At 48.4% G+C, this 19,747-nt stretch overlaps 1 protein-coding gene across 4 annotated transcripts in view; it reads right to left on the reverse strand.

Moving 5' to 3' along the window:
- Positions 1-3,117: 3,117 nt before the first annotated feature.
- LOC127568134 (roquin-1-like) overlaps positions 3,118-19,747 on the reverse strand; it is a 103,003-nt gene continuing 86,373 nt past the window's right edge. For all 4 annotated transcript variants that reach the window (XM_052011502.1, XM_052011499.1, XM_052011500.1 and 1 more), the window contains 8 exons: positions 16,614-16,787; positions 15,341-15,496; positions 12,668-12,890; positions 9,751-9,847; positions 8,025-8,169; positions 7,170-7,325; positions 5,759-5,871; positions 3,118-3,752 (listed from right to left, as the gene is read on the reverse strand). In XM_052011502.1, the coding sequence (XP_051867462.1) occupies positions 3,611-3,752; positions 5,759-5,871; positions 7,170-7,325; positions 8,025-8,169; positions 9,751-9,847; positions 12,668-12,890; positions 15,341-15,496; positions 16,614-16,787 (1,206 nt within the window). In that variant the 3' untranslated portion in view covers positions 3,118-3,610. The remainder of the gene's footprint in view (positions 3,753-5,758; positions 5,872-7,169; positions 7,326-8,024; positions 8,170-9,750; positions 9,848-12,667; positions 12,891-15,340; positions 15,497-16,613; positions 16,788-19,747) is intronic.

A 19,747-nucleotide genomic window follows, 5' to 3' on the forward strand; every position in this document is an offset into this window, starting at 1 on the left:
CTGTAGTCAGTGTAATGTGGCCAGAACCTGGAGAGTTCAACGAGCTGGACAGGGAGAGGGCTGATGGTGTTTTGGAAAATCCTGGGCCTGACCACAGACAGCTGCTGCCAACAGTGGCGCGGTTAAACACAGGCGCGTCAGGCCAATGTGGTCTCACTGCAAGCCTGGGTCAGTAACAAATCCCTTGCCCTCCTCTCCCAGCACAACACCACTGTCTGGCACAGCTGAGTCTATGACCAGAGCAACTAACAAAGCTCACCGTCTCCCTCAGCCAATCCTCAGTGGACAGGCTGGACCCCACTCTTGTGCCCGACCCCCAGCACCACTCTCCGAGGGCTACATCACCAGACCACTGGTTTCCATTGCTTTCTGACCTCTGCCACCATGGTTCCCTAGAAAGCCCAAGTATCCGTGCGCGGAAGCAGGAGCGTGGATGGTGTACTAGCCAGCAGCTCACAGCTTTCTCCAGAGGAAACGACTTCACAGAAGTCATTGTGACAAGGTCAGGGTTGGGGAACTTTAAGGGAGTGAAGCAGCTGCTGGGGGCAAGGGCTGTCAGCATCGGTGTCAGCGCAGAGCCACCCCGAGGGGTACACCCCTACTGCACGGTCAGCATGGAGTGACTCACTGGCATTGCACACCACCACAAGGGATTGTGCCTGACACTTAGGGTGGGGCCAGACAACTGTGGACTGAATATCAGTGCTTAGCATTGGCATGGACTTGAAGGAAAAAACTAAAAGTACCAAAATTATGATTACATAGCTGAGAAAATTAATATCACTTCAATAGGTAGTACTTTGCTGCAGAAATCAGTCAACATAAAATAACCCAGAAAAGTGTTAAAACTCCCTGACAGCCATTTCAGGGCTTTTCCTTACAGCAAGCTACAACAGATCCTCAACTTAAGACAGTTTGCCCACTCACACTGGCGCCCAGCGAGGGGAAAGTGTGTGGTAGAAATCTGACGCAAGATGAGAAGACTTTAAAGCTGGGGGATTTTTGTTTGGGAGGGATCGCTGACATATTACTGGTGTGTCAAGGTCAGGCCTGTATACGGAGGGCAGAGAGGTGGAAAAAGGAATTAATCCTCAACTAGAAGTCCTTAAAAGAGGTGCGGTGTCATCTGCCTGGGACTGAGAGAGTCTTCCAGATTCAGATTGATTCCCAGGGATTTGGGAATCATTTTGTGAACACTGTACCATCAATGTTTGAGGACAATATTGATTTATTGACTTAACCTCCTTGACAGCATAGGTTCCAGCTGCGATACAAGGGGTATTAACCTGTGGACAAAGTACTGACCAAGGCCAACTCCACTGAAATGGCAGTGGGTGGGGGAGAGGAGAAACAAATCTGAGGCAAGGTCTAGAGAACTGCTGGGCTCGCTTCCCTTGCTGATGAATGTCAGCCCCTCCCTTGCCCATCCCCCCACCGCCCACTTCAGAGGACAGCAGTGCTCGAGGTGGTATTTCTAGCCCCCAGTTTAGTTGGTACCAACAGTGTAAAGCTGCTGTGACTAGCACTGTCCAACAGGAAAATAGGGGCAAGGTCAGAGAGGCAACACAACTGGGTCTGAAACTGGAATTTTGAAGCACACTTTGAAACCATATCAGCCTCCACGGTCTCGAGGAAATTTGCAGTAAAGCACACAATTGATTAGTTAAAAGTTATGTCATAAGGATCTTTAAAAACAAACTGCATAAAGCTCAAATTCCAAGCTGAACTCAGCAATGAATAACCCTCCCAGCCAACATTCTTTAAGCTCAAGATTCAATGTGAAAGGAAGCAGTGTCAGGGCTGGTCACCTTTGTGGGAGAGGCGTGCAGCGGAGGGACCAACCAGCACCTGCCTTCACAGCTCAACCATATTTGGCGCAGACATGTAAAGTCCTGCACTGGGCAACTGGAATCCTCTAATCAGACCCACACAAGCAGGGCCTGGGATCCACAAACTCGTCACCCAACCAGCCCCGGAGAAACATCACTAATTACCCACTCGTTCTAATCTTGCTGCAAAAATGAAGAAAGAGCAAACCTTTAGATTGGCACCCAGAATCTGCTGTTTTATGAGACTGTTTTCCCCCCTATTCGTGGTCTGGTTTATCTGAATAGTTCTACTGGAAAATATGACTGATAACTGACAATATTGTTGCTGTTAGAGTGCAGCTGAGTGACAGCCCAATCTCATACCACCTTCACAAGCCAACACAGAGAAACTGAAAGGTCACTGCAGCACAGGAGTAGCCTGCATACAACTCGGCACAGTACCTGAGACCTTCTGACGTACAACCCAGCCGCTCCCACACTGAACCCCTTCCACCCAAACCCATCAAAGTGGCACCCTACCACCCAATTCAGTCCCACGGTGGTTTCAATCCTTCAACCAGCTCACGCACTGGGAATTTTTGCCTCGGCACCCTCAACTCCTCCCAACTGGAAGTCTGCTCAACCTCCTCTCCCACCTAGAAACCCAGCCTAATTCATCCGGCACTGGGAACTTTGGCCCTGATCTCTCCCACACTGGGAATCCAACTTAGTCCCTCTTGTACCAAGAACTTTGGCTCAGATTTTCTCTCCCATTCTGGGAACCCAGCCTAATTCCTCCGGTATTGGGACTTTGGCCCAGATCTCTCCCAACTGGGAATCTAGCTTAGTCCCTCCTGTTCTGGAAACTTTGACCCAGATCTCTCCCGCAGTGACAGATTAGCTCAGACCCTCCCATGCCGGGAGCTCCACCCAGTCTTCTATACAATGGGATGCCTGGACTCAACCCACTCCCACAATGATATCCTGACCTTGGGATGACTCTCTCTCAGCGGGACCAGCAGGCATGACCTTTCAGCTTCTCTACCACCTTTGGGATGTGGATACCCTTGGGTAGTTAACACGGGCTAAGCAAAGGGAGGCAGTATCTTCAATAAAGTTCATTTTCAGAAAGCATCAACCCTTTCCTGTTAGGCTGCTCTTGGGTTAGTTAATTTCCACCCTGTGGAAAGTAAATACAATGACAATATTTAAGAATGTTACTTTTCCATTGGTGAAAGGCTTTCTGACTCTTTCTTCCCTCCCCACACACACCCCCACCACCCCCCACCCCCCACCCACCCAATGCGGAGGCTGAGCCTTCTGAGGAAGGTCGCACGAAGAAAGAGGTCAGAGCTTCTTTCTGTCAGAAAGTAACAGCTTTCGATTACATTTGTTAGCGGAAGTATTTGCTCCTCACTGCGGTGGAACTAAAAAGGTTCCATCTGTGACGTTGACCTTCGTCACATCATCTCAGAATCCCATGGGAATGTGACTTCATTAACTTGCGCTGTTGCAGGCACAGTTCTGAAGTTGGGGTACATAAGGTGAGATTACTTCACTAAGATTAACCAGGTAATCATAAGGATATGTCCCATGCCTTGCAAGCCAAGGCATGCATGCTAATAAAATAAAGTTTACACACACACACACACACACACAAACAACAACAAAAAAAAAAACTCGATGCTACTTTGACGCATTGCATCTAGATGAGTGGTGTGCCAAGTCCATTGGTTGCAGTGCTGTATATTTTAACAAGATGTTGGGTGGACTTGTCCAGGACAGTTGCTGTCTCCGTTCGTTTAAAGGCCGTTCTGTTGGCTGTCGCAGTGGTCCCCTGCTCCCTCTGTGTCAAGGGCCAGGTTGAGAGAGGCGGCTTTGCTGGTCAGTGCGCTGACGGAGCTGTCTGAAGTGAAGCCAGAGGCCCCGACTTTGCATCCCTCACTTTGTAACAAGAACAACAGAGAAGGTTTCAGGATCTTGAGCGTGGACAGAGTGCAATCTGTGGTATTAACGAGCTGCCTATCCTCAGCCCTGAAGCTTTCCTGTTCCTCAGGCTCCTGCTGCTCTCAGTTCATTGGGAAGCTGAGGCAGGACTTTAATGTGTCTGGCCTAGTTGAAAGTATCCTGACTGGTTGTATCACGGCCAGGTATGGTAATTCCAATGCACAGGCACGCAAGAGGCTACAGAGAGTGGTGGACGTAGCCTGGTTCATCACAGGCACAGCCCTCCCCACCACTGACAGTATCTACATGATGTGCTGCTTCAAGAAGGCAGCATCAAGGATCCCCACTACCTAGGCCATGCCCTCTTCTCACTGCTACCATCAGGCAGGAGGTACAGAAGCCTGAAGTCCCAAGTCCCACACCACCAGGTTCAGGAACGGCTACTTTCCTACAACCATCAGGTTCTTGAACCAACCTGCACAACCCTCACCCTACCTCAACAACAGAACACCGGGGACCACCTCTTGCACTGCCATGGACTCGTCTCTGATAGTGTCTTTTTGTGCACTAATATCTTGTTTTATACAGTCGTTATTTTCACTGTCATACAATCCATGTGTATTTTTTGTATAATTTACATTCTGTGTGTTGTCTGTATCTATGTGCCTGTGATGCTGCTGCAAGTAAGTTTTTCATTGTACCTGTACCTCACTGTACTTGTACACATGACATAAACTTGACTTGACTAGTGTGGCAGTATCAGTAGAAGTAACATTACCTTATGAACATGCAGAATCTCTCACAGATCTCCCCGAGACCATACTGGAGCCTTTCACTGCCACTGCATGCTCCTTTACAGTTACACACCTGGCACAAACAGCAGTGAGCAGAGATGGGCTGGGAGAAGCCCAAATGGATCAGTGGCAACTCTGTAGCTGAACCAAGAACACTTCCAGGACCCTGAGCTCCAGTGGACAAGGAACACAGAAAACAGGAGTAGGAGAGGCCATACAGCCTGCTCCCCATTCATCATGGTCCTGACTGATCCTCCATCTCCATACAATATAGGATACCAGGGCACCACCTCAGAATAAAGGGACGTTCCTTTAAAACTGAGACAAGGAGGAATTTCTTCAGCCAGAGGGTGGTGAATATGTGGAATTTGTTGCCACAGAGGACTGTGGAGGCCAAGTCATTCGGTGTATTTAAGGCAGAAATTGATTGGTAAAGGGGCTAAGGGTTATGGGGAGAAGGCTGGAAAATGGGGTTAGAAAGAAATCAGCCATGATTGAGCAGACTCAATGGGCCAAATGGCCTAATTTTATTCCTATATCTTATGGTCTTATTACCACTCTCTCCTCATGCCTCTGGATGCCTTTCCTGTCAAGCAATCTCCTCTCCTTCAATATATTAACATGTACAGTGTTAACGCCGCCCACAACAAAAGATAACTGTGGCCAGAACAGTGCCAATCCCAGATGGAGCCAGAATTCAACTGCAGTAAATTACACCTCATGGCAACTTCCAGAAAAAGTCCGCTGCACCCTAACCCCGCCATGGTCAAACTCAAACAGTCTGCTCACAGGCATAGTTGTCAGCTCTCTGGGCACACTGGTCAAGAGGTCAGTCTGTGGGCCACACTGGGTGTTAGACCGCAAGACACCACAGCCAAGTCCAGAGCAAGGACGCTGGCTGAATCTATGGCAGTCACACAAGAATGGGACTAACTAACCTGACACAAGCAGGGTGCAGCGCGGGTCTGTGTGTGTGTCCGGCTGTTGACTGCCCACACAACATAGACCTGCTCCCTTCAGATAGCCAAGGGTGAAAACCTGCATCTACTTAACATTAAAGTGCCTTGCTTTAAAGCAGACTTCCAGGAAATAAAACAGGCCGTTAAAAGCAGTAGAATGGGACGGAGATCTCTGACACAGAGTAAGGATTAATCATGGAATGGTCCGAATCGATAACTAGGTGTGCTGAGCACAATCAGGACCACTTACCTGAGGGAAGGTTGCATGTCCTCTGGGGGCTTGTGTTGCTGCTCAGGCTGTCCATTCTCTGCCTGATGGCTTGATGCCAATTTATACTGCATTTCCAATGAGGGCCGACTCTCCTGTGTAACGAATATAAATTGATTGTCTGGGATAGATAACATAATACCATCAATGATGCTACAGCTCTGGCTGCTGCCCATGGTGAGGTTAGGAAGAGGAGCATCTATCTTACACTCGGAAATGTGGAGAATATCGCAGCCAATTGTACACAGCACAAACACACACACTAGATCTTGGGGGTACTGCTGGATCTTTCCAGAGTACAAGGGAGAAGTCTCCACTCTTCCTGATTCGTCCACACCCATCAAGTAAATGGGCCTCAGCTGGGGTACCCAGTGCCTGAATCCAGACAACTGGACGAAGTGAGGGACTGCCCCGAGGCCCAATTGAGAGCCGATCTTCTCCACTGATGGGAGTCACAGTCCTGGGGGAATAGGCCAATTGGCCCTGTCAACCTGATCCGCTATTCAGAACCACCACGGCTGAATCTCGACCTCAGGACCACATCCTCACCCCCTCTTTTCCCTTGTTATCTAAAGATCCACCATTGCCTTAAATCTACTCAATCATCAGGCCATCCACAATTCTGTGGAGTGGGAGAAAATTCCCAAGACGTTGAGTAAAGGAACTTCTCCTTAGCTCAGTTGGCCAACTGCAGGTCCTCCCCAGGTGACGACAGGGTTCCCTTCGTAACCCAAGTAGGTCACAAGTCGGAGATGTGGTCACGAACCAAGTTCCGACCCGGCAGAAGATACCTGCAGCAGCCGGCAAATCCATCCCACTGGTCTCCCAAACGCTCATTCATACATATGGGCTGTACACATGTTGGGTGTTGGTAAGCTTGGGGGGTAAGCGGGGTGGGTGGGGGGAGGAAGAACCTTCCCACATTCTTTCATCCTGAAGTGACAACCTCATGGTTTCAACCCTCTCCACTGCTCTCAGAATCTTGTACGCTTTAACAGGAAGCACTCTCTTACTAATTCCCAGCCTGTTTTACATTCAGATGAACAGCTTTTAATTCTGACTTGTTTTGCAGCTGTTTCCATGTTCTGTGCCTTATCGTCACAGTCAAGTTATCATGACCAACGTTGCTACTTTGCACTATTACCCTGCTCTTTGCACTTTAACTTCTAACCTTCCCTTCAGCTGAACCCTGGCCCCATGGGTTATCTGAATGCACAGACACCAAATACATCCCAGCAGACATTTGGAGTAGATCGTGGAACTGGGGCAAGAGTGGGCTTGAGGATGAGCCACGATCTTACTGAGTGGAGGAGAGGTTTTGAGGGGCTGCCTCAGGTGCACCCCCGCTCCTGTCTTTGGACGAGGCTTCACTGCCGAGGTCCCCGCCACTCACCGCCTCCATCTCGTGTTTCCTCTTGCCGATCTCCCTCTCCACCTGGTGCAGCTCCAAGCTCAGCTGCTCGCTGGACATCCGGCTGGGCCAGGAGCTGTGCTGCTGTGGGGTGAGGCTGCCTACCTCCCGCTGGCCCAGCACTGGGCTACTGGCGGCCTGGGGAACGAGACGAGCAGAGCAGGTCAGCCCTGTGGCAAGTTGGCCTATACCTCCGGTCCCCCCCACCAGTCCTCGGCAGCCCAGCTTCCACCCTTTGTAAGCCTGTGGGCTCATCCAAAACTCTGCTGCCCAGCGTTGCACCACCTCACCCACCCTTCACATTTACCCGCCTGCACTGCCCCTCCCACCAATATCTCAAACCTCCCCCGACCACATCCCTCCTACTCTATAACCAGCACCAGCCTCTAACTTCCAGAGTCTCACCTGCCACCATCCTGGTCTCTTGCACATTCCCAGCTTTCACTCTCCTTCCATCAGTTGCCCAGACCCCCGGCTCCTGAACCTCTCCTCCTCGGGAACACAGGAGATGTGCAGTGAAGAGACCCCAGCAGAAGGTCTTGGTTTTTGCCTTGCTTGTTCTCCTGTCCATATTTCCCACCCCCGACTCCTGTCCTTCCCTCCCTGTTGACCTCCCCAGAGTTACCCTCCTCAGGCACTGAATCACACTCACCCCTTCCCCTTATGTGGCCCCGGCTACATCCCCTGCCCCCTCCAGGAGACCTCTTCTCCCTTCCCGAGTTACACCCTGTTGGCTGGTGTGTATCCTTCCTCCCCTCCAACGCCCTCTGGCCAACAAGTCGCCCTCTCCTTTAGTTTCAAGCATGGATATTCGGGCAGTCAGGGACATTCTGATACCTCCAGCCCTCGGAGTTGGCTCTGCTGGCTGATCTGCTGGTTGACTTGTTGCAGCTCCAGCCTCAGTTGGTCCCGGTCTGTTGGAGGTATGTGGGGTACAGGGTGCTTCCCATGGGGTGTCATTTCCTGCATGTTCAGCCTCTCTCTGTGTGGTACAAACAGTTCATTAAATCAACAATGGTATATTGGGAACAAACACTCCCCAACCTCTCCTCTCTTCCCCCAAAGTGCAGCTTCACATTGGGCACGCTTCCTCTCAAGCTGGTGAGGAGCACCGCCTGTTGCCGGGGTGACGCTGAGGAGCGCCGCCCATCACTGGGGTGATGGCGAGGAGCGCCGCCAGTGATGGGCCCAGGTTGCAAGGTCCACCTCTTGCCTCTGACCTACACACAGACAGTGATGGACTTTCCTTCATAAGAGGATATTTGAGTGTTTCTGGGACCATACTGTGGGTCTGGGAACAGCCCCACTGGTCTGTGCCACACTTCCCCACCAGGTCTGAAAAGCCTGATGCTGTTTCCGATCATACTCCTGGTTCTGGTCTGCTCAGCTGACATCGGTTTTACTTTCGATCTAGATTCCCATGGACCTTGCCGTCTATTTTTAACTTGAAAGGTAGGATGGAGACATGGTTGTTACAGCCTACAATTAGTGCCATTAAATGCCCTTCAGAAACTGGGCGCAAGCTGCCAGTGTGAACCGCTGCGGTCCATCTGGTGAAGGGAGGTCGGTCCAGGATTCAGGCAGAGTACCAACAGAGGAATGGCGATCGCTGTCAGGATGGCGTGAGACACGGTGGGGAATCTGCAGGCGACGGTGTTCCCATGCACCTGCTGCCTTCGTCTGTCTTAGTGGTAGAGCTTGTGGGTTTGGGAGGTGCTGTTGGAGTAGCCTGGGCTAGAAACCACTGTGCATTCTGTAGGTGGTGTACACTGCAGCCATGGTGCATCAAATGGTGGAGGGAATGAACGTTCAGGGTGGTGGTGGGGTGTCAGTCAAGTGGGCTGCTGTGTCCTGGATGGTGTTCAGTTTCCTGAGCACTGTTGGAGCTGCACAGACCCAGGGAAGTAGAGAATACTTGATGAGCTTGGGTGAGGTTATTAGTTAATTACTAATCTGAGATCGACAGTTTGTTAATTAAAGGTATTAATGGACGTGGGCCAAGGGCAGGAGATGCTGGAATCTGGAGCAACAAAAAATCGGCTGGAAGAACTCAACGGGTTGAGCAGCATCTGTGGGAGGAAAGGAATTGATGTTTCGGCTCGAAACCCTGCATCAGGACTGAGAGTGGAGAGGGGAGATGGCCAGTATAAAGTTAGGGGTGGGGGGGGGGGGGTGGTGGTGAGACAGAGGTGATTGGTGGACTGAGGCAGAGTTTGGGAGATGGGCCGATCGAGTCAGGTAGGGGAAGGGGAAGGGGAGGGTTGGAGTTGGGAGACAGAGGCAGCTGGAGTTAGGCATGTAGACTAGGTCACAGAGCAGCCATAACCTAATCGAATAGCACAACCAGTTTGAGGTTAAGCAGTCCCCTGACGTTTCTTTCTCTTCCAACAACTCATTCAACATACCCTTAAAAGCATTTACAATCTCACATCACATAGTTCCAATTTCTAAACACCTTGAGTGAAGTGAGTGGTGTTGTTACTGCACTGGGCCTACCTGGAAGGTGGGTGGTAGTGTGGTTGTGGGCAGAATCAGATCATTACAAGAGGTTAGAACTCTCTACCTGTCAATGAAATGTCCCTGAGTATGTAAGGTTTGGTGAGGAGAGTACGAGGCTGGTGAGTTTGTCCAACTGTTGTGGTTTCCATATGGATTGTAATCTGCAGAGGGAAAAAAAAGGCAAGTTCAGAGCAGTCTAAGGTTTCAGTTTTAACTTCACCTGCAGCTGGGATGGTGAGAGTAGGGTTCATACCATTCTGCAGTAGCACTGAGAGGACATGGGCTTTGATCGCCATGACCTGCACTGACACTACTTGTACAAACAGCTGCCAGTTTCATTGCTTCACAATGCACCAGAAAACTCCCCCTCTGCTGTGGGCAATGGACACACTGCAGGCTGGCCCGACCTCACAGGAGGCTTTAGAACCACTGGGCTCCTTGAGTCTGTCCAAGCTTTCAGATTTCTGCTGTAAATTCTCCGCTGGGTGGCCCCTGGTGTCCTGATACGAGGACAATCTGTCAGTAGAAAGCCTACGCTCCAGTTGGCCCCCACGGCATCACAGTCCTTTCAGAGAATCTTTGTAGGAGAGTGATTTCTCACCTGTTGCCCACTTCTTAGAATTATTGTGTCATACAGCAAGGATAGAGACCCTATGGCCCAATCATTCACCAAGTACCCACTCTAATCCCATTTACCAGCACTTGATCCACAGCCTTCTAGTCCTTGGTAATTCATCTAGATACTTCTTAAATATTGTAAGGGTATCTGACTCCACCAAGCACTGAGTTCCAGATTCTGACCTCCTCCGATCCCCCCTAAATCTCTTATCCTAAACATCTGGCCTCTAGTTTTTGACACATCTGTTATGGGAAAAATTTCCTATTATCTACCCAAGCTACACCCGTCAATTTTATATGCCCCCCCCCTCAGCCTCCTGTGCTCCAGTCTATCCTCACAAATGCTCCATTCCAGGCAATGTTCTGGTGAATCTGCTCTGCACCCTCTCCAGTGCAATCACATCTTTCCTGTAGTGTAGCAACCAGAATTGTACGCAGTACTCCAGCTGTGGCCTAACCAGTGCTGTCACCTTCAGGGATCTTTGGACTTGTACATCAAGGCCCTTCTAGTCCTCAATACTCCCTACGGCCCTACCATTCACTGCTAACATCTTAGTTGACCTCCCAAACTTGATTAAATTCCACCTGCTATTGCTTTGCTCAATTTATCAGCTGATTAATATCATTCTGTAGCCTGACTACTCTGCTCACTTTCAACCACAGCACAATTTCTGTGTCATCTGCAAACTTACAATTCATACCTTCTACATTCACATCCAAATATCAACATAGATACAACAAACATGAAGGGTCCTAGCACCGACCCCCGTGGTACACCACTGGTCATAGGCTTCCAATCAGAAAAAAACAACCCTCCACAATCCCCCCCATCTCCTATTACCAAGCCAATTTTGGATCCAATTTGCGTTGGATCCCATGGCCCCTAACCTTATGGACCAGCCTTCCACGTGGGACCTCATTAATGGTCTTACTGAAGTCATTGTAAATTACATCAACCGCAGTGCCCTCATCAATATATATTTTTTTTACTTCTTCAAAAATCAAATTGGACAGACAAGACCTCCCTCTAACAAAACCATGCCGATTATCCCTGAACAATCCCTACTTTCTAAGTGTCGGTTAATCCTATCCTTCAGAATGTTTCCCTGCAACTTCCCTCCCACTGACATCAGACTCACAGGCCTGTGAATTAACTGGCATTTCCCTGATGCTCTCCTTGAACACTTGCTGTCCTGTCGTCATTTGGCACCTCACCTATGGTCAGTGAAGCTTTAAATGGCCCTGTCAGGGCCCTAGAACTCTCTTCCCTTGCCTCCCATAGCAGCCTGGGATACATCTCATCAGGTTCTGGGATTTATCCGCCTTTCAAGTCCACAAGAGATCTTATAACTCCTTTACAATGATAACACTGTCTCCCTCCTCAAGTTCTCCAACTACAATGTCCTTTGCTTTGGGTGAATACCAAGGAATCCCTTGGCTCCCTTTGGTTATTAATGGCCCCACTCTTTCACTGGTTATCTTTTTGTCCTTAAGATATTTATAAAATGCTTCAGATTTTTCTTTAAAATTGAAGTGATATCTTGTGCCCCCTTTTTGCCATCCTAATTTCCTTTTTAAGTACTCCCCTACCCACATGGCCTCATTTGTTTTGAACTCCAGAACAGATCCTCGTAATAGCACCAAGATCTTGCCAACCTACACTGGTTCATGTGGCTGTAAGAGGAAGCAAACATCCAGGAGACTTAATAAACACCAGTTAGTGGAACCACCAGAGAGTTACCGTCCTTCACTGACTGCAATATCCAGGAGGGAGTTACTGTCTTTAGAGTCAGAGTCATACAGCACGGACACAGGCCATTCCGCCCACCAGTGGGCACCCATCCATATTAATCCCCATCTTCCAACACTTGGCCCACAGCCTTCTATGCCGAGGCAATTCAAGTGCTTGTCCAGACACCTCTTAAATGCTGTCATCAACTCTGCTTCCACCACCCTTTCTGGCAGTGCGTTCCAGGTACTCACCACTCTGTGGGTGAAAAACGTCCTTCTCAGATCCCCTCTAAATCCCCCCCACCACCCTAAATCTATGCCCCTCTGATATGGGAAAAGTTTCCTGCAGTCTACCCTATCTATACCCCACATAATTTTATATTCCTCAATCATGTCCCCTCTTAACTTCCTCCACTCAAATAAAACAGACCCAGCCTCTCTCCTCATCACTGAGGCATTCCATCCCAGGCAACTTCTTGGTGAATCTCCTCTGCAACCTCTCCAGTGCAGAGTTACTGCCCTTCACTCACTGTAATACCCCAGAGGGAGTTACTGTCCTGCACTCACCAGAATGTTGAGTTGGGCAGCTAACGGCACCTGCTGTAACTTTCTTTACCTGCGAGCTGCATTACCTGAGACACTGATGGGCTTGGTGGCAATGCTTTGTGAAGCCATAGCTTGCACTGGCCCCGTTGTCTGATAGCTGGTTTTGGAAGTGCGGGAAATGGCACCAAATTTCGAAACAGTCGGCAGCTCCCCAAACGGGATGATGGGATCCTCCTCCTTGTTTTCAGAGGCTCTCCTCTGAATGTCGAGATTCATCAGCTGCTCCCGCAGGCCTTTACCGTCAACATTCTGTTGAAGATGTCAATTCATGTGTAATTGATTAGAAAGCACACCATTGCACCAACAAGCCCAATAATCATAAAAATCTGGCAAGCCATTTGGTGCCTCATTGTGGTTGCCTCTCTGATGTTTCCTACATGGGCAGCACAGAGCATGTCATGTTTCACCTTCCTGATGGTTGGGGATGGGGTGAGGGAGATGGGGGCCAGGTTGGGTGAAATGACAATTTTGGAGCTCCAGTCAGAAGCACTTGATTCAACTTGGGCTGACTGTGCTCCTGGCCTTTAGATTTTGGCACCAGTTTCCAAAGCTTTCTCAAATGTTGAATTCTGAACACAGCTGTGATATATTGAAACATACAGTAAGTTCACCAGTTCCCAACCTCCTCCTCCTCCCCCCCCCCACCCCCTGTCTCCATCCTGAAGTCTTCATCCTGCAATCAATGGATAAACTTTTTTGGAAAAATGTCATAGGTTAGTTTAAAATAATGTAAATAATGTAAAACATACATGGACAGAGGGCCAAAGGTCCATGCTAATGTTCATGCTCCGATTAAGACTTTTCCTCATCTAACACCATTAGAACATCTTTCCCCCTCTTGTGCTTATCTCACTTCTTCTTGCCTGTCCACCTCAACCACCCCTTACGGTATAGAGTGTCACATTCTACACATTCTTTGGGTGAAGACATTTCCTGGATTCTCCATTGGATTTCTTTGTGGTTTACTTTATACAGCCACTAGATCTTGGATTCCCCCAGAAGTGGAAAGATCATAGCTGCATAAAAGACAACGTGAATGATGTTGCGTCATTATTCCAACCCCTGGCATGGGCCCTGTCATTACACACACAAGCTTGACCCATTTCAAGCCTGAAGTAAATTATGTGCAAATCAATATAACTTGTTTGGGAGGGAAGGGGGAAATTTTATCTCAGGACATTAAAATATATGCACTGACCCAGGTATTCAGGATTCCAAAGATTACAGCACATGTGATTCTCATGTTCACTTACCATTTATACACTGTACACAGTTCTGAGAACAACAGTACAAAATCTTTCTGTCAATGATTCACCATGTTAGCAGGCACGTGAAGAAAATCCAGCAGAATCAACACACACCCGCCTGTCCCAACAACATGGTCCTATCACTGCCCTTTGCAGTGTCCCTTGGATTTAATGCTTCACAAAATATTTATGCCACTGGAATTGGGCTCTGTTGTTAGTCAGCCACTGTCGTTCACCTTTTGCATTGTGACTGTGGGATGTCTCATTGAGAGATGGACGTCCTCTCTATCTCTCTCTCCCCATACATTGTAATGGTCCTACATGATATGACTGGTAGTTCTCCAAGTGCACACATCCCAAACAACAGTAAGCTGCTTCAACTCTCAGATCAAATATAAACAAAAATCAGTTGCCAGTAGCAATGACCAACCAAACCACTTCATTCTTCTGAAATGAATGCAGCTTGACTCTGGATCTAACCCTTGCTGTCCCTTTCCTGTGTGAGATCCAGTGCAGAGGGAGCTTTACTGTGTCTAACCTGTGCTGTCCCTGCCCTGGGAGTGTGTGATGGGACAGTGCAGAGGAAGCTTCACTCAGTAGCTAACCCATCTGTCCTTGCCCCGGAGGGCATAAGTTGAGGACTTAGAGGTTTAAAGGGATCTGAGAAAGAATTTACCTCACCCAGAGAGCAGTTACAATTTGGAACCTCTGCCTGAGAAAGAGGTGGAGGCAGGTAATCTCACAACTTTTAAGAAGTATCTGGATGAGCACTTGAATCACCATGGAATAGAAAGGTATAGACAAGTGCTAGTAAATGGGAAGAGTATAGAAAGGTACTTGATATTTGGAGTAGACATGGTGGTATGAATCTATGAGCTCCTGCCTTCGGCAGTGTTTGATAGGATTGTGTAGAGTATTTTCTTTATACTTTGTGCTGTTCTTTTCCTGAAAGTGTTTAATGAGACAGTATTGAGGGAGCTACATTCTGTATCTATTCTGTGCTGTATCAAATATTAACATTCAGGTGTGGAAAGTATTGGCCTTTTTTCATCTTAAATGAGCACAATTTTCCAGAGGAATAGAGTTAATAAACCAATCAGTGTTATGTCCTGTGGTGACTCAACGAGACTTGAGCAGGAACTGTGGCATTTTTCTCTGGGCCCTCTAGGCTTGCAGACACTTCACCAAAGTAGCCAACATCTGTGTGCAAGCCTGGACCACAAAAATCAATAGGTAGTTCCACACCACCCCCCCCCCCCCCATAACCTTATTCACAGAAATGTTAGAGACTCCCCTTGTCCAGAGACGCTAATGCACTCATGGTTGCTCTGCTGCTATTTTGGTCAATTCCTAACTTCGGATGAGCCGGTTTGGCACAGTTCAGTTACTCACTGGCAAAGTTAAATCAGCAAGAATTAGTCTGCTCACTTACACTGCCTGAGTAAGCCTTACCGTCATCTCCAGGCCACTGGAAGTCATAATGTCTTTGGGCTGTGCATCTTTGCTGCCAATGTAAGAACTAATTGTGTCACAAGACCAGGGCGAGTACTGAGCAGTGTAATCATGGTCCTTGTACTTCTTCACTGATTTTAGGTCCTCATCGGAATACTAAGCATGTAAAGATACAACAGTTAGACCAAGTGGATTCTGAAACCAAGAGCTACTAAAAGAACAAAACTTGTGTCACATTGAACTGTGCAATGAAAAACAAGGTAAAGGATTTACAACTGAACTTGATACAGCACAAACTACTTGTTGGATTGCGAACAGAGCATAAAAGGGCTGGGTCCAGCCTAGGGATCTTTGACTGGAGTCATTAACTGGTCTGGGTCACTGACTGGCAGGAAACCTACTGCAGGTCAAAACCCATGTCTAAAACCTGATGCGTGAACATTGAATTCTCCAGTTTCAGGTAACCTGCTCCCCCTGTCCCTCTGCTCTCTCCTCCTGGTCTACCCAGTTCTTCCTACACTCACCCAAACCACTCCCTTCCAGCCCCCTATCGCCCGGTTTCTTTTCCCACCCCACCTCCCTCCCATGATTCCATGCTCCACCGTCCCCTCCTGTCAGATTCCACCATCTGCAGCCCTTTGTCACCTCCACCTCCCACCTCCCAGCCTCTGTCGCTATTCCCACTCTCCCCTCCTCCTCCCCGGATCCACCAATCATCTGCCAGCTCTGGCCCCACCCTCTCCCCTCACCTCTTTATACTGGCTATCTCCCCTCTATCTTTCAGTCCAGATGAAGGGTCTTGACCCAAAGCGTCAACTGTCCATTTCCCTTCCACAGATGCTGCCTGACCTGCTGAGTTTGTCCAGCAGCTCGCTCTTTGCTCCATATAGGTCCTCTGCAGGTTACAGCAGGGTTCCGTTCCTGTGAACTGTTCATAACCCGGACAGTTCGCAAGTCGGAAATGTGGCCGGAAACCGGGTTCCCACCTGGCAGAAGATGCCTGTAGCCCTGCAGCAGCCGGAAAATCCATCCCACCAGTCTTGCAAGCGCTTGTCTGTACGTGCTGGACTGTACACCTCTGGCATTTGTACGCTGAGGAGGACCTACAATCATCAGTGTGAGGATGTCGCTGTCTGAAAGCAGCTCGATGGAGTTGTCCTCACATTAACACAACCCTGAGGGTGAAGCCCCAAGCCTGGCCCAGAGACTGCCGTTCACTCCCAGACTCTGTGGCCGCACCTCCTTGCAACAGAAAAAGGAACATTTCAAGTACCTCCGGGGAAACATCCACAAATGAAGATGGCATCACTGCTGTCGGGGGGAAGGGGGGTGGAGAGATGGTTTTCCGCTCCTCCAGCTGAGCCATGAGTTCTTTCCTTCGTCGGTGCAGGTAATCCAGACTTGGCTGGGGCTGAGGTTGGTGCTGGGGCACCCTGCTGTGAGGATCCTGCAACAAAAGAGGACAGTCAACAATGCTTGCTTGCTTTTCTCCATGGGCAGTTAGAACGTGGATCTTGCTGGCAGATGAAATGATTGATGTGCTTGGTGTTGGTGTACAAGCAGAAATGACTTGAGCGCGAAAGCAATCAGAGGATGTGCAGGTAGATTTATATGAATGAGGTGGAAGGAAGCTTAAACATACAAAGAGAGGCAGAACCCAGATGGGCTGAAAAGCCTGCTGCTGCAGTGTAAATTCTACTGGCAGAAGCAACAGCCAATCCTTGTTGGGCAAAGGCACTGTTTGCTGCAGTATTAGTGCAGGTCTGTAATAAAATGAACATGGGATCAGGTAGCAGAAGAACTCTGTGCTGAGTTAGCAGACCTCAGTCAGGCTCACAGTAGCACTCAGCCCCACACCACCCACGGAATAACACTGGAAAGTAAAAGTGTACACAGGACTTCCACAGTTGTCTGTCCTGACACAGGAGACTGATGGCTTGGTGAAGATGTTGGACAGCTTGTATGATACAGAAGAGAGTGCAAGAAAATTGCAAAATTCAAATGATGGGGAAAGCCCAAGGATCACACATACAGCACTGAGGTCATCATACCCATGCTGCCTCTCTGTTAGAACTAACCCCTAACCCTTTGGTCCATCTACCCCATTTCTCTTGGTTCTCTATTAGAACTAATCTCTTCCTCTGTAAAAGATAGCTGGGATTGCAAGGGTTAATGACTGGCAATGTAAGGGTTAATGGTATGCTTCTCATTGTCAGTATCTTTCCAGGGTGAAGAATTACCTGGGGTAATGTTACCTGTGATAATGTTTTTGTCTGGATCTGGGACCAGGTGTGAGTGGGAGAGAAAGTAATTTTGTTAAGACATATCTTGTGATAAAAGTTTCATGTCAACAACTGCCTTAGTAAGTGCAGCTTTCCCACGAAAATGAGTATAAAGATATGCAGTATCCGAGACTTCTTTGAGTGAGGGTCAGTACAGAGCTTGGGTTACACTGTTTGCTCTTTCTCTGTATCCCTCACTCCCTCTAGCGTTAAAGATAATAAAGCATTAATCATAAGTTCTTCGGTTCTGCAGTTCTCTGATTTATTACAGAGTGCAGGTCGACTTTTATAACTTCACCTACTCCATTTCCCTTGACCGTTTTCAAATATTTATCCATTTTCTCTCACAAAAGCTACTAGGCATTCTGCTCCCCTATTTTTCCTTATTGGATGCCCCACATCCTTCAATCATTGAGTTATAGAAATCCAGCTGCAGCAATTGCCTCAACATTGACCTGCAGACATCTCTCCAATCCAAAAGCTGTCTGATCATCTCCTATCCATGCTGCCATTCCCCATGCATACTGTGTGCTTCATCGTATCAACAACATGGCACCTTATCAAATCAAAAGCTTTTAAATTTCCAAACTCCCCAAATCCACTGCACTTTCTTTGCAAATGGACTCGATTATTGGCTCAAAGAATTCCATTAGTTCTGTCAGACATGATGCTCCTGCCTTTCTGGGTGATTTAGTCCTGTACGTTTACACAATACTCTTGCAGGGCTGACAGTTTTCTTGTAACCCCCTCATGGAGAGAGGTGGGCAAGTTTCCACTGAGGGATGCTGGAAAAACTGCCCTCACTCTCGCTATCCCAGGCAGCTGCCATCTGGGCTCAGTGACCCTCTCAAGGGGCAGCACTCTAGGTTTCCCACATTTCGCCTTCATCAGTGACAATTCAATCTAACTGGTTCACAGCTTCCTTCTGTACCCCTCCACCTTCAGGGCAGGGCAACAAAGTCTTCATTTTCCATCCCTTCTCAGCTTCACGGGATTCCCTTCAGCCACCATTAATTCCTCTACGACTGTTTACCATTCTATTGTGTGTCCAGCAAAGCTCACAGGGGCACCTTGAAGGTAGGAACTTCCTGGGCTGGCCCGGAATAGGACAGAGGCATATCAGGCCAGATGATGATGCTTGGACTGGTCCAGATTACCACTGGTCTGGGGCTGGTCTGGAATAGGAGGATGGGATATCTGAATGGGAAGTGTTTACTGAGATGGTCCAGAATAGGAATGGGATATTTGGACAAAGGTTCAGAATGGGACCATGGAATACTTGGAAGCAAGGTGACTATTGGGCTGGTCTGGAACGGGAAGAGGGGCACCTGAACAGAGATGATTACTGGACTGGTCTCGTATCCAGAGAGACCTACACCTTGTATCCATTCCAATTTGTTCCAAAGGGCAAGCTGTAAATGCCGCAGCAATGTTGCATCACCACACAGGATAATCCAGTGCTAATATGTCCTTTTTTTGGTATTGGCATTGGTTTATTATTGTCACTTGTACCGAGGTACAGTGAAAAACTTGTCTTGCATACCGTTCGTACGGATCAACTCATTACACAGTGCATTGAGGTAGTACAGGGTAAAAACAATAACAGAATACAGAGTAAATTGTTACAGCTACAGAGGACGTGCAGGTAGACAATAAGGTACAAGGTCATAACAAGGTAGATTGTGAGATCAAGAGTCCATCTCATTGTATAAGGGAACAATAGTCTTATAACAGTGGGATAGAAGCTGTCCTTGAGCCTGGTGGTATGTGCCCTCAGGCTCCTGTATCTTCTGCCTGATGGGAAAGGGGAGAAGAGAGAATGAACCGGGTGGGTGGGGTCTTTAATGATGCTGGCTGCTTCACCAAGACAGCGAGAGGTATGGACAGAGTCCATGGAGGGGAGGCTGGTTTCAGTGATGTGGTGGGCTGTGTCCACAACTCTCTGCAGTTTCTTGTGGTCCTGGGCAGAGTAGTTGCCATACCAAGCTGTGATGTATCCAGATGGGATGCTTTCTATGGTGCATTGATAAAAGTTGGTGAGTGTCACGTGCCAAATTTCTTTAGCCTTCTAAGGAAGTAGAGGCGCTACTGAGCTTTCTTGGCCATGGCGTCTGTGGTTGGACCA

Source organism: Pristis pectinata, chromosome 3 (genome assembly GCF_009764475.1).
Source record: "Pristis pectinata isolate sPriPec2 chromosome 3, sPriPec2.1.pri, whole genome shotgun sequence".
NCBI lineage: Eukaryota > Metazoa > Chordata > Chondrichthyes > Rhinopristiformes > Pristidae > Pristis > Pristis pectinata.